The 15,504-nt window shown below is 47.2% G+C and overlaps 1 protein-coding gene across 1 annotated transcript in view; it reads left to right on the forward strand.

Annotated features, from left to right (window-relative positions):
- dapk1 (death-associated protein kinase 1) overlaps nt 1–15,504 on the forward strand; it is a gene marked incomplete at its 5' end in the record, with an annotated part of 59,022 nt that overhangs the window by 16,810 nt on the left and 26,708 nt on the right. The window contains 10 exons of the mRNA XM_080851964.1: nt 2,738–2,959; nt 5,284–5,422; nt 6,230–6,359; nt 7,386–7,434; nt 7,562–7,588; nt 9,959–10,111; nt 10,893–10,938; nt 11,058–11,147; nt 11,826–11,918; nt 14,239–14,358. Coding sequence (XP_080708090.1) covers nt 2,738–2,959; nt 5,284–5,422; nt 6,230–6,359; nt 7,386–7,434; nt 7,562–7,588; nt 9,959–10,111; nt 10,893–10,938; nt 11,058–11,147; nt 11,826–11,918; nt 14,239–14,358 — 1,069 coding nt within the window. The remainder of the gene's footprint in view (nt 1–2,737; nt 2,960–5,283; nt 5,423–6,229; nt 6,360–7,385; nt 7,435–7,561; nt 7,589–9,958; nt 10,112–10,892; nt 10,939–11,057; nt 11,148–11,825; nt 11,919–14,238; nt 14,359–15,504) is intronic.

The following is a 15,504-nucleotide window of genomic DNA, read 5'->3' on the forward strand; positions in this document are numbered from 1 at the left end:
TCTGCCTCAGCGCCATGGTGTCTGAGGGATCCTGATGAACCAGATGACTGGATCTTCTCCGAGTCTGGCTTCAGCCAGGGTCCAAACCCGGCCCGTATCTGTCAGAGCTGGGTTCCCAGAACTTCCCACTCCTAATGAATTGTGGGAGTCGTGGCTAAACTCCGTCACAATAATGCGGAAGCCTTGATTATGCTGAGCTCCCCCAGCGCAGGGATTACCCCGGCCCTTGCAAGGCGTGGCGCCCCCAACCCCCCCCCCCTCCCCCCCCCCCCACACACACACACGATGTAAAGCCGCGAGGATGGAGATGGAGTCATGGTCATGTGATTGGCTGTGGGAGCCTTAAAGCTTTGCTGGTGGCATTTCCTGAGGTTTCCCTTTTTTTCCTATCTTCCTGAGGAATTGGATTGTTGTTAGCATTGGCTGTACTGGTTGGAGAAGGAGATGCACTTAATCTGCAAAAGATGTGCTGAAGTATTGCTAAGAATATATCTGCGTCTGCTGGTCAGCTATTGTCGGGAAGGGAAAACCATTGTTTGATATGAATTGGGATATACAAATGATAAGCAAAATAGTACAACCTTTTTTTCCAAACCACTGACTGGAAAGGAGCCAGTTGGCATTGAGTAGTGCAGAGGTAGCAGTTTGCAGATCATGCAGAATCATACAAGCTATTGCCAACGGAAACTAAAAACCTGCTATATTGTACTCTTTACTTATGGGCACATCTCTCAACCTTTTCATTTTCTCTTTCTCATAGTCTCTCACCATCTCTCTCTCTATTTCTCTCCCTCCCTCTCTCCCTCTGGTTGTTCCACACACACTGCCTTGCGTGAGTCAAGTCCAGCCCTTTTTTTGTCGTCCGCCAGCTAGTCCTTCAGTGACGCCACCAGCAGTGCACAACAGGACTGTGAATCTCCACGGGGGGTGACAAGGTGGAGGGACGAGCTCTGCTCCCAGCACACGCACACACACACACGCACATACACACACACGCACATACACACACACGCACATACACACACACACGCATACACGCACACACCCACCCACGCACGCACACACCCGCGCACACACGCACACACACACACACACACACACACACACACACACACACACACACACACACAAACCCCCTCTCGCTTGACACTGCCATGGAAACGGGCACAGCTGAGCACCCATGCCCACCACTCATTTAGCGCGGTCACTGACAAAATCGCTTATGTATGCCAAAGGCCCTGCTTTGAGCTGCTTGCTTCCTGGAGCACTGATTAACCGGCCTGGATCTCTACCACAACCAGACAGCCCTTTCAAATGGGCCAACGTCGCACATGTGACTTCTGTGCGCTTTACTAACAGCACTCCACTTTTGCCTTTGATTCTCATTTCAATTTGGCCCTGAGATGAAGTGCCAGCCTGTCAGGGATTTCTGTTCTGCACCGTGTCGAGTAATCATGCTGAACAGGTCACCATGTCCAGTTGTATGGCTTTGGTTGGTTTTACCACATAGAGCATTGGGCATCTCTTTCGTTCTTTCTTTCTTTCTCTCGCTCCTTCCCTCACTCTCTTTCTCACTCTCTCTCTCTCACTTTCTGTCTTCTCTCTCTAACTCCCTTTCTCTTTATTTCTTCCTCTCACTTTCCGTCTGTCTGTGTCTCTCTGTCTCTCATCACTCTTTCTGGTGTCCCATTGACATGCAGGCTCTTCTGCCGTTGCAGAGGCTCAGAAGACCACAGATAAAATGCAAATGGCCTGTTTGTATCTGTATCTGTCTCTATGCCTGATTGCTGCCTGACAGACAAAAGGTGAGAAGCAGGATGAATGGAGGGCCTGTAACTCAGATTAGCATGAGAAAACACCACTCCACGGGACGGCTTCCTTCTCCCCATTGTGGAAGTTATGCCTTCTTCTTTTGGTCTAAGTAGCACTTGTCTTCTCAGAAGGTCACGATGAGCAGCATACTCTCCCCATTGCCTTGACATTCATCTGGTTGTGTATTACGTTGTCCCTGTAGTTATGATCTTGTAGGTGGTTGATGGTGCTGTTGTTGTGGATTATAGTTGCTTCTTCGTGTCAGTATAAACATTATTTATATATGACATTTATATTTAGGAAGTCACTTTTGTATTGCAGGTACAGTACACTAGGCAATGTGTTTGTGATAGTGTCTACGAAGGCAGATTCATTGCTCTATAATGAGGAAGTGGGGAGTTACAAAAAAACAGGAAGTAAGAAAAACAATAAGCCCAGCGGTGGCAATGTGGGGGTGTGTTGCTCAGGACCCTTGACCTCAGGGTCACGACTGAAGGGAAGTATGTGGGAAGAGCCCAGCCTGAGCGCCCTTGTCGGCTGATAACGCCACCGCCGGCAATTCATGACATTGTTATGAAAACTGGCATGGCAACGTTTCCAGGGTCGTCCATCCACTTGAAAGCATAAGCCATGATGGAGGAGAACAGGGGAGCACTCAGATAGAAGAGGACATTCAAACAGTCTCACCTGTTACATGAAACATGCGTGTAGTAGTGACAGGCTTAACCCTTGCTCTGCATTCATATTCATAGGACAGCTTGCAGGACAAACATGGTTAAATCGCCCCCTAAGATCAAGCACTAATTGTGTGTGTGTGTGTGTGTGTGTGTGTGTGTGTGTGTGTGTGTGTGTGTGTGTGTGTGTGTGTGTGTGTGTGTGTGTGTGTGTGTGTGACACTTGACTTATCTTCTCTCTTTCCCCGCAGCGGTCAGTTTGCAGTGGTGAGGAAATGCCGGAGGAGGAGCACAGGCTCGGAGTATGCCGCCAAATTCATCAAGAAGCGGCGCAGCAAGTCCAGCCGCCGCGGGGTCTCCAAGGACGACATTGAGCGTGAGGTCGGCATCCTCAAGGAGATCCAGCACAGCAACGTCATCACGCTGCACGACGTCTTCGAGAACAAGTCTGATGTCATCCTCATCCTAGAGCTGTGAGTGTCGCCTAGAAGCACGCTCATCCCAGGGTCAATGTACATTATAGTCTTTGAATTGCAGGAACTAAGGTTTACAGCTATAGGAACTAGGGTTTTCAGCTAGAGGAACCGTGGTGATGAATTAGAGGAACCAAAGATGTTCAGTGTTGTAGGCCTACTCAGTAAGTGTTGTGAGCTGGTGTGTTTTTAGGTTGTTTTTGCAATATTTTGAAAGTAGACAGATAATTGCAGTGCTGAAGTATTAAAAACAGAGGGAGCTTTAGCTGTCACTCAGTTGTTGTCCATAAATGCACTCCGCCATCGTCTCACATCTCATCTGAGTGAGTCATCTGTAAGTGTTGCAACAGAAGTCACACATGCCACCGCACAATGGTGGCCCAACCTGTCTGGCCAGGTGAGCTCATGAACACTCTCTTTATCACAACATCAACACCGAAGACGGCCCCCTCAGTTCCTTGTTTAACCTCCATGTCGGCAGCGTTGAGTGCTGTCAGCATTAAACACCTTTTGACACTCTAAGTGTGTGTTGAGTTTGTGTGAAGGCAAGTAAATGTGTGGGGGGGCAGGGCTGGGGGATTGTTAGAAGCAAGTCACAGAAATGGTCGAGGAAGTTAAACAGAGACTGACCCCAGTGCCACAGAACAGAATTAACCGAGAAAACTGAGTTTATGGATTTATTCATTCATTTGTGTAATCGTTACCAATTTTATAATCACAGTATGTTCGAAGAATTAGTACTGTGCTTGTCGTGCAAACACGATTCAGGTTTGTTGTGCATGAGAATATGGTGTTGAAAGGAGAACTCTTATTGTATGTAACAAAAAAAGTCATTTTTACATTCAGTCTTGCATCCTCCTTGTTATGGGCCGGATGTCATTTGAGCAGTATAACAGGATTCACTTGAAATTACTATCCGTTAGTAACACTCTCTGTGGTTTTGACCAGGAACCACCATTTCCCAAACAGTGGTTTCCATGACAAGAATAATTGTGTAGTCCTATGTTTATTTACTTTGTTTGATTAGAAGATTATATTTCCATACACTCACCCAACCCTCAGTGTTGTTGTCTGGCATGTCATGATCTGTCACGCTTACTGTTAAACAGGACAGCCCCGTGGCAGGCTTTCTTTCTGTTATTCTCAGCTTTCATTTTGTAACGTATTAGCCATTAGTGCGCTGCCTTTTTTTTTTTTGGCTCAGGTTAAGTGCTTTGCCCCTAAGGCACTACCACAGTGCTGCAGCCTGGAAATTCAACACGTTTAAGTTTCATGTTCAGATCCTCCACTTCACAGCTCTGTTCTCAGTTATTCTATATTTCCCCCCTTTCCTCTGCTCTCACAAAGCGTCGTGTGTGTGTGTGTGTGTGTGTGTGTGTGTGTGTGTGTGTGTGTGTGTGTGTGTGTGTGTGTGTGTGTGTGTGTGTCTGTGTGTGTCTGTGTGTGTGTGTGTGTGTGTGTGTGTGTGTGTGTGTGTGTGTGTGTGTTTGTGTGAGATAGAGAAAGAGATGGACAGAGAGTGTGAGTGAGTGAGTGTGTGTGTGTGTGTGTGTGTGTGTGTGTGTGGTGTTATTGTGTAGTGTGTAAGTGATACATCTCTGCCTGCTGATTGTTTTTGCAGCTGGGCTGGATGTGTTGCTGTGTGGCCGTGGCTGGGCCCAGTCAAGCGCCTCTATAATCGGAGCTTTATTACGGTGTTGCCACACAGCTTTCTCCTCCCGCTAAATAAACAGGCCCGCGATCCGGCCCCAAAAGGCCACCCAGCCCTAGACATACATACAAACACACACACACACACTCAGATACACTCATATACATGACACTCATACACTCGTATACACAGAAATATACACATGTACATAACCATACACACACACACACACATGCAAACTTACATGTGCAGACATACACACACACACACACACACACACACACACACACACACACAGAAGCTTCTTCCAGGAACATATGAAACCAGTGATTACTGACCGTCTGTCAACCGCAGACTTAGCACTTAGTGTGCTGTAATCAGATGGGCTGGCTGCATCTCTGTTGAAAGACCCCCTAAGGCTCTAGCTCAGCAGTCTTAACACTAGGCTTTTTAGTTTGCGTACTGCATTTCTATTTCCTTGACTAAGCCACTGCTTCATGCACAGACATGGCAGTTTGTAGATGTCGTGTGATGATCTGATTGACACTGTATCGAGTTACTTTTCCTGAGCAAACACAGGGCTATAGTTACAGTGCTTTCGTCCCAGTCACTCATCTGAACCGATGACTGGTGACCCCTGACCTCTGTGATATGTGTGTGTGATCCCCTGAAGCGTCGCCGGCGGAGAGCTCTTTGACTTCCTGGCTGAGAAGGAGTCACTGACGGAGGAGGAGGCCACCGAGTTCCTCAAGCAGATCCTGGACGGGGTCCTCTACCTGCACTCCAAGCGCATTGCCCATTTTGACCTGAAGGTGAGCTTCATAACCCCTGTCCACCACACCAGCGCAGCAGTCACATCTGTGCAGCGGCGCAGTGCTAGTTATTAGCCACTCTAGAAACAACCAGCCAGCCACAACAAATCAATTAGAATACTGGCACCAGGTCAGTTATCCCTCTATATCTACGATTGTCCTTGACATTGTTATGCGCTTCTGAGCCAGACTGAAACATGCCACTGTGTAATGCGCTCATCGGCACTCTGTGGTCAGGTGCGCACCACTTCCCTGTAAGCGAGCCAAGGCTAGCGTAATTAGGTCATGGAACAGGTAAATCGTGTAACGAGGCAAATTCTTGAGAAAGAGAGAGAGAGAGAAGACGAACTGTAAATCCTAAAATACTAGTGAACACACATTTACATATCTTAATTGATTATTATGATCTTCTAGAGATGTTTGTTTTCTATCTAAACTTTACACTGGATTATGTGCCATATCCTCTCAAATGTTTGAAAGCAGTCCAGTGGGCCAAAATAAGTGGAAGAGGACAGAATAAGTGAAAAAGAAAGCATCATTTCCATGCAAGATGTGTTTTGGGAGCCCTTGCAGTGAGACCTGGATGCAGTATTGCTTTCTAGAGAACACTTCCTCAGGTTTGCATGTGATTTCCATGCGTGATGGCTTATTTCCTGACCCTGTTCAATGACTAACATATGCCTTTCCATCTCCCTCTCTCCAATACCCTTTTCATTTCTTCTTTTCTTTTTCTGTCTCATTCTCCCCTGTCTTTTTCTCCCCCTCCCCCTCTTTTATTCATTCTTTCTTTCTTTCTCTCCTTTATAGCCGGAGAACATCATGCTGCTGAACCGTTCGGCTCCACACCCGCGCATTAAGCTCATTGACTTTGGTCTGGCCCACAAGATTGATTTTGGCAACGAATTCAAAAACATTTTCGGAACTCCTGAGTTTGTAGGTCAGTGGCTTCCACTGATCATCTGGTCATGAGGAAAGCTTAGGAGTCCATTAGAGCATTTAGGGCATCCTCCCACTAACCTTTTAGGGGGGAAAGCAGTATATTTGACAGGCAGTGCGCTCTGATGTATTTATGAACACTTTCATAAGGTTGTGTATCAGGTTTGGCACCCATTTATACTTCCACAGAATCAGTCGAAAAGGAGTTAGCGGTCCCTTGGCCCAGTCCTCTCTCGCTTGCTTTTTCCTCTGCCTCTCCCTCCCTCTGTCTTTCTTTCTCCCTCCCTCCCTCTCTATCTCTCTCTCCCTCCCTCCCTCCCTTCCTCTCTGTCTCTCTCTCTCTCCCTCCCTCTGTTTCCCCCCCCCCCCCCCCATCTCTCTGACGGTCCTCTCTGAACCATGGCCAGTGGTGCCAGCGGGAAGCAATGAGACAGAGGAGATAATAGACTCCAGAGCAAATCGCCCCGCAGATGAACTGAAGAGAGACACTGGGCCAGGCAGCTGCCCCATAGACAGGCCCCATTGTCTGTGCCCCGCACACCCCATATTCCTACCCACCCGCTCCATGCCCATTCAGTTACTGTCACAAGCCTGTGCCCAGACCCCGGAGCAGGAGGGCACCAGGTGGCAGGGGATGGCACGTCACGGGAGTGGCAAGAGGCCACCAAATATGCAGAAGACAAACACGCAGCAGACGGCCTAACTGTCTCCCTAACCAGCCACTCTGAGGGCATTGATATTTAGATGAAGCAGAATTGGAAAAGGCAGACATCGTCTATTTAGTCATTTCTATCTAGATTTATGACTTTTTGTTAGGCTTTAAATAGAAGATCTGAGACTCATAAGGCCTGAAAAGTTCATATGTTTAATAAATGTGACTGCGTCTAAGCTATTTTTGTGTGTGTGTGTGCGTGTGTGTGTGTGTGTGTGTGTGTGTGTGTGTGTGTGTGTGTGTGTGTGTGTGTGTGTGTGTGTGTGTGTCTGTGTGTGTGTGTGTGTGTGTGTGTGTGTGTCTGTGTTTGCACAGCTCCAGAAGTGGTGAACTACGAGCCCCTTGGCCTGGAGGCAGACATGTGGTGAGTGCTAATGTTGTGCTAATGTTTCTCTCCACTCACTGCTATTATTCATGTGTTATCATTTCTCCATTTAACTCTGTTTGTTTCCCCCCCTTCTCTCTCTCTCCCCTTGTTTATTGCATCGCAGGAGTGTCGGCGTGATAACTTACATACTGTAAGTATTCATTTATTTATGTCTGGAGCAGCAACAATGATTAAGCACATTGCGTCGTGTGAGCTACGTGTGTATTGTGCATCTCCCGATTGGCTCCACGACCAAAGCCGCCTGCGTAATTGTGGTGCCGTTATACAAAGCTGGGAAATAAAACTCAACGCGCGATTATGATCAGCAGCAGCAGCAGCAGCAGCAGCAGTAGCAGCAGTGCAGCAAGCTGTGAATCATTTGTGGGGTGAGGGAGAAAGTCTTTAGTGCGGTGGTTACATTGCCGGTGAACAGCCTGGGTGCATGTGGCCACTTGTTGTTTTCCATAAATGGAAAATCTGCTGTGTGTTGTTGGGGGTTCCCACGGAGTGGAGGGAGGGTTAAGTGAAGCATTGATTGCCATGCTGATGCTGATGCATTGGTGCCGTGTCTAATAGCTGGGTCCACTCAGGCTCTTTCCCCCATGGCCATCCTAAAGTTGCCCTGTGTGCAGCGGATCACTCAGCCTAGGCCCAAGCACTTCAACAGGCTAGGAGGAGGGCTGAGTGTTGGTGTGTATTCATGATGGATTTAAAGGGAGCAGTGGGTCTGTGTGCTGCTATTAGATCTGAAGGAGAACTGAAGAAGGGCTGTGTGTTTGTGTGTGTTTGTGCGTGCTCGTGACTGGGCAGAGGAAGGTGTGTGTGTGTGTGTGTGTGTGTGTGTGTGTGTTTGTGTGTGTGTGTGTGTGTGTATGCTCGTGACAGAGCTGAAGTAGGGCTGTGTGTGTCTGTTGGCTTCAGTTTTGTGTTGTAGCAGATAAGAGCCCAGAGGGAGGAGTCAGCCCTGTGAGGAAAACCAGAGCCTCTTCTCTCAGGTGTCTGCTGACGATAAGCATACGGTTGCCTGGTCTCATATCCGCATAAACAAACACACACACATTCACACACCCCTCGGCCTTGTCATGACCCTGTAATGCCCATGAGCTTCCTCTTCTTTCCGCCTACCCTTCCCTCCCTCTCATCTCTCCACATCCTCCAACACCCTGTTCTTATTCTCCTCTTCCTCCACCCCCTCATTCCCTCTCTTCTCCCCTCCTCCCACTTCTCCTCTCCTCACAGAGCTGCTGCTGTACATTAATCGCTTCCTCTTTCCTGTTGTCCAATGGTCCTTCTGTCCTCTCCCCCTCCTTCTCACTCAAGCTTCCTGTCTGTCTGTCTTTTTTCTGTCTTTCCTCCTGAATGTTCCTCTTGCCTCTCTTTCTCTTCCCTTCTCTCTCTCTCTCTCTGTTTCTTGCAATCAGACTTCTTGTCTGCCTCATGCCACCCACTCACCCTCCATCTTTCTCACATCTCTATCATGTAGTCTCCTCATTTGTCCTCTCTCTCATCTTTCTCCTCCCCCTCCCCCCGGGTCCTGAGCTGTGTTCGTTCCTCAGCCTGGCGTCTCCATGTCTCTGCGGTTCCAGACCCTCCTCCCGTCCACCCTCACCGCCTGTGTAAAAATAGTGCCTGACATCAGGCTATTATCACCACCATCCACGCTCTTTTTCTCAGGTGTTTTTCCCCCTCTTATTTTTTCCCTCCTTTTCATCTCCATTTTTACTCCTCCTCCTCCTCCTCCTCCCATTCTCCCTCCATTCACGCCTGTCGTGCTCTGCCCACGGTCGAACAAGTTAATTGGCTGTGTAAATCTTCACTGCAGCTGCCAAGCAACCATCATTTCAGAAATGCAGATTTCAGCAAAGAAAAAGAAAAAATTGCGTTCGCTTAACCCCCTGCCACGAACCGTCGATTGGCAAAGAACCTTCTTTAATTAGTCGCCTCGAAGATAAGGGGGAGTCCAAGAGGGAGCACAAGAAAAGCCATAGTTGTCAGCTCTTTCCCAGAGTCAGCGCTCATTTCCACACAGACCCCTCTGCCTAAGAGCGAAAATCACCAGAACGAGTCTTTCTTTTATTACAGATACATGAATAAACCCCAAGAACAGTGTTGAGCCGTAGACGTGTGAAAATGCTTATCAGGGCAAATTCCCCCCCACACTGCTTAAAATTCCTGTCGTACAGTACACAGTAAACACCAAAGCACAGACGGGGGCAGATTGTGCGTGAGCCAGTTGGGATTTACTCACTTGCGTTTGATTCGTAATACCCTACTTGATATTCTGCCATCTTGACCAAACACAGACACAAGTTATTTAGCCAAACTTTAATAAAAGGCCTCGTCTGTGGACCCTTGGGAGTTGGATTTCTGTAATTAAATTGTAGGTAATTATAGGTAAAGATTGATGATGACTACAATCCTACATGGCCTGTGTTCTTACTTAAGCTCAATGACATGACTGCATACAAAGAAGGGAAATGATCACAACACTTCCTTTTTCCCCCCTCCCCACTCCCAACAGTCTGAGTGGTGCATCGCCATTCCTCGGAGACAACAAACAGGAGACCCTGGCCAACGTGTCAGCGGTGGACTATGAGTTCGACGAGGAGTACTTCAGCAACACCAGTACCCTGGCCAAAGACTTCATCAATAGGCTGCTGATCAAAGATCCCAAGTAAGATCCTCTCCCCCTTCCCACCAAATACATTGGCTTTGAAGCCAGAGATTTACTCTTGAGTTGACCATGTAAAAACCACTGTAAAAACAACTAGTTGCCATTTAAAGGAGGCAGCTGCAGAAAACCACTCAATCTTGGAAGTGTTGAGCCAGCAGCGTGTGACGAAGCGTGTAATCACCCATATCACTAAGGTCACACCACTAAATTGGAGAAACACACAGACACTGCGCACAATAAAGCAGCCAAACAGGAACAAGGAGTGTGTCCATGAAAGCCATTGACCACAGCACTTCCTGATGTGTTTGTGCACTTGCGTCGGCATCCCCGCAGACCAGACTGTGGTGTGCCATCTCAAACCCGTCACCCGTCGAGTCGGTCGACTGTCCAGGCCGCTCCCACCCTCTGGTTCTCAGTCAGTTCCTCCAGGGTGTTGACGGGGAAGAAGAACATGGAAGTTAGCTGGCTGCACTCGTTACAACACAATGGCAAGGCCAGCCCACACAGCAGTGCTCGCCTGGGAATAGTGCTTTGTCTGCTGATAATGTATGGTGTGCTGAAAAGAAAATCTGATCATGAAACCTGTACAACCGCTACCTCTTACATGTATATTTCACAGGACCTATCTCACTGTGAGGTGCTCGTCACTAGAATACAAAATCAGTATTTCACTATTTATTTCTGTTCTTCTTAAATACAATTTGCTCACTACATTTTGTCTTTGTAATAAAAACAGCAAATGTAAAAAGTACAATTCTGTTTGTCTTACCTTACCCTGCAGAAAAAGAATGACAATTCAGGACAGCCTTCAGCATCCCTGGATCAAGGTCTGGATTGTTTGTGTATTGAGTCATTTGTTTGTTGTATGAAATTCATTTAGAAAAGAAAACAATTTTCTTAGAGGTGAATATCATTGTCTGCCCCCCTCCTCCCCCACCTGTTCCAGCCAAAGGACACACAACAGGCACTTAGCAGAAAAGAGTCTGCAGTGAATATGGAGAAGTTCAAGAAGTTTGCAGCCCGGAGGAAATGGAAGGTGTGTTTTCAGCTCAATCCCACTGACGTTGTACAATTGTACTTTCAAGGTTTTCTCCAAGCTTTGGATAGTGATTGTTGTAGAAATTGTACACTTCAGAAATAATAATACACAGTGGATAAAAAATCGGCAGAATACCCTTCAGAGTGAACATTGACCTAGAGAGTTTGTGGAATGGATTTCTTTTCTCAGTGTTCCATTTACAGGTTTTCATGACAAGCGATCGCAGGAAGGATAGGTGGATAGATAGAAAGATAGACAGACAGAAAGACACATACACACACTCTCGCTCTCACACACACACACACACACACACACCAATGCTGTTGTTATACACAAGATCTAGGCATTAAGCTCAAAATGTGGTCTCATTAGAGAGGATCTAGTTGATGGTTGTCAAGCATTGCGCAAACACGCTAGAATCACACCACAATGTCACTGAGCCACAATGTTGATGCTGGAGGATTCATACATATTTACAGAGCTGCCAGGCACAGTGGTTGAGGGAAAAAACTTGTTAGTTTTTGTTATTCAGAAGGATAATAGGATTAAAATCCGGCCTGTTCATTATGCTTCTATTCCCATTGGGTGTGCTGTGTTATTCTGAGTCATGGCCTCATGTCATTCTGTATACAACACTATTTCCCTAAACCCCCCCCTCTCTCTCTCTCTCCGCAGCAATCCGTGCGGCTCATCTCACTGTGTAACCGTCTGTCACGCTCTTTCCTGTCCAGAAGCAACATAAGCGTGGCGCGCAGTGACGACACACTGGTAAGACGTGACCTTTTGCAAAAGGAAAAAGAGGCCTAGCCACACACTGGGACTCCACGTATGTTATCACATTAGACCCAATTACCTGCCCACTAACCCAATAAAGGAGGCCACAGCTATGACACACACTCTGCTGAAGTCATTCTCAAAGTACACAGGGAAAGCAATCTTCTAAAATGAATATGATTCCTACATGTGGCAAACCTACTAGATACACCAATGATGGCAATCGAGTCACTATTGGAATGGCTAAAGAGGTGTGGATATAATCCCTGAATGTTTAATTCCATTTGAATGTTGTAATGTTGGCTTTACCCCCCCCCCCCCCCCCCCCCATCATTCCCTCGATACAGACACAAGGGTCACAGTGAGTTATAAAATGCAGGCTTTGTTTTGAGTTCCAAACCCCAGGAAATGAAGGTGCAGAAACACACATATCACACAGGTACACAAGGCTGTCCAGTTTCCCTCTTAGGCTCCCTGGATTTGTGGTTAATGATTAGCCAAATGGGAACTTCCAGTGCCTCTATTGTGCAGCTCCAATGACATAGAGATTTTTTTTTTTACTTCTACCCCCTTTCAAACTACATGTACATGTTCACCGTCTTTTCCATGGGCTAAAAATATAATCAGTTTGAGAGAGATGAAAACATTTGATTTTGGTGATATTTTGTGACTATATATGTTAATAATGATGTTAATATCTAAAACCTCAATCTCAAACTGATTTTGGCCACAACCAACAGACTGAATTAACTGATAGTATCTGTTTGGCCTGAGGTCAACTCATTTCCTGAGTGACTTCATAGCCAGATGAAGAGATGGCGGATGTCCCCCACATCTCTAATGTGCACAGCCTCTGTTAGTGTGTCCCCACCACCTCCCTTTCCTAACCTGTGTGCCACCCAGTGAGTCCATCTCTCTCTCTCTCTCTCTCTCTCACTGTATTCACATGAGGGGGAGAAGAGAACATGTGGTTTTCCTGTTTTGAACACAGGAAAAGGGTGTGAACATCACCCGTTGCCGAGACGACAAGCGCTAAACCGCAGGTTTTCCCCCTCCCCATTTTTTGTCAGATGTGAGGTTTTTTTAAGCCCTGCTGATGCCCCAAGTGGCTTTTAAAAGGTTTTCCTAAGAGGTGAACTCGAAAGAGGAGTCCCGGTTGCAGTAAAAGATGAGAATTGTGGGGGAATGTTGCCATTAAATTGTGAGATTGCCCCTTTGTTGTGTAATTGCCAGCGCTAGAGATCTCAGCCGCTAGTATGACCCACTTGCCTTTTGATCCTTGTAATCTAACCCAGTGGCAGTTCCATCAAAACATGCCCACGCCACGTGGTCTGAGAGTGTCTGTGTGGAAGTGTGTGCAAGTGTGTGGCAGTGAGGGGAGTATGTGATATGTGTGTCTGTGTTGATCTCTGAGTATGTGTGGCTCTTGTAAAGGTGAATGTGTTTTGGTGTATGTTTCTGTCTATGTTTTTCTCTCTCTCTCTCTCTCTCTCTCTCTCTCTCTCTCTCTCTCTCTCTCTCTCTCTCTCTCTCTCTCTCTCTCTGTATGCATGTGTGTGGGTGTGTTTTTTGTGGGTTGTGTTTGTGTTGTGTGTGTGTGCGCGCATGTGTGTGCATAGCCATGGGGGTTCTCTGGGCTAGCAGCAGTCGCATTGCTGCTGGAACATTCCACAGTGGGTTTGTCAGATCAGCGTGGGTTGATCGCTCCTTTCTCCTCTCCTCTCCTCTCCTCTCCTCTCCTCCTGTCTCCTCTCCTCTCCCCGTGGCCTCTTCAGTGCAGCGGTGCAGCTGAGCGTACAGGGCCTCGACTCAGAGCTGTCACAGCCACTCACACCGCAACAGACCAGTGAGAGCCAGAGAAACAAACGAGGGGGGCTAGTTGTGAGGGACGGAAGAAAAAATGCCACTTTCTTTGCAGACTTCTACATTATTCAATAGGATTAGCCCGGGCTTGGCTGTTTGTTTGCTGCCGTGGCGGCATTGTGACACACTGTGAAGTGTAAGAGGATTTTGGGCACACCGCGCCTGTTTAAAGAGATTACAGTTGTTTCCCCTATCCGTGTCTGTCGAGAGACGTGACTGGAGTACTCCATGTCCACACCTACTTTGGCAGGAACACAGTGCCTTTCAGTTCTCGTCCAAAAGCTCCAGTTCATGGAGTCAACCTTGACCACAATGGATTCATCACTGTAACCTAAACACTGTGGTCTTCCTTTTGCCTAATACGCTTGCATCACCCAAAGCATGCAACCAACAGATGAAAAGCACAGCGACTGCAGAACTGTATTTTGACATTCTTTTTTTTTCTGTACAGGATGAGGAAGACTCATTTGTGATGAAGGCCATCATTCATGCCATCAATGATGACAACGTGCCTGGCCTGCAGCACCTTCTGGGGTCCCTGACCAGCTATGACATCAACCAGCCCAACAAGGTTAGAGCCGGAAGGATGAGTGAGAGAAAATGGGTTGTGTTTATACACGCACACACGCAGGCAGGCACGCATGCAAGCACACACACACACACACACACACACACACACACACACACACACACACACACACACACACACACACACACACACACACACACAGGCACATGCACGCAAACATACACATATGCCTCTTCAACTAAATCAAATGCACATTAGCATTATTGGTGAGGAATGGAAAGATGGAAAGAGACAGAGAGAGAAAAAAAAATATTACTCCTTCCACCCTAGAGAATGAGTGCTTTCTCAGTCCATTCCCTCATGTAACAAAAGCCTTATTCACAGTGATGAAAATAAATCATCCATTTAACTAACTCACACACTTATTACATTAAAGTGTCAAGATGCCCTCCCTTAAATCATGTTCATTGGTTAAAAGCATTATTTTGTTGAAGAAACTGGGTCATTGAGTTAGCATGTATGTCTCGTCTGTGGATGTGTGTTTTTGAGTTTTTTCAGATGGGAGGGTATCCTATTTCATTAAGGCATTGTTTTTTTAAAAGCAGCACAGTTTGAAGACAGTGAAGGCCTTCAAAACAGCATGTGAGGAATAAATCTGGGCATCATCCGTGCGATTTCCTCCACGAGCCAACAGCACTGGAGGAGGCACAAATGGCCGTCTTCTCTGCACTTGCGGAGACGAGTGTGTTTGCCTGAGGAGTGGCTGTGAGGGAGGAGGGGAATGGCGGCGGTGGGGGTGGTAGGGGTGGGTTGGTGGCGTCCATGAAAGTATAATCTGTTCGCTGAAGTGAGGAGGACAAACTCTCCGCTGATTGCCTAGACCATCCAGCTGTGCGTGTGTGTGTTTGAGAGATGTGTGTTTCTAGTGAGAAATAGAGAGTGTGGTGGGTGGGTGTTAGTGTGTGTGGGTGTGTGTGAGAGGAACATTCCCATAGCTCATGCATCTATGCAAACCGCATCAGCCAGCCTGTCTGAGTGAACACCTCTCTCTCTCTCCCCCCCCTCTCTGTCTCTCACTCTCTCTCTCTCTCTCCTTCTCTCATCACCTCATTCTGTCTCTCTCTCTTTGTCTTCCTCTGAACCTCCCTTTCTGTCTCTCTCTTTTGCTGTCTCTCCATCTCTCTCTCT

This window comes from Sprattus sprattus (assembly GCF_963457725.1).
Source record: "Sprattus sprattus genome assembly, chromosome: 15".
NCBI classification, from domain to species: domain Eukaryota; kingdom Metazoa; phylum Chordata; class Actinopteri; order Clupeiformes; family Clupeidae; genus Sprattus; species Sprattus sprattus.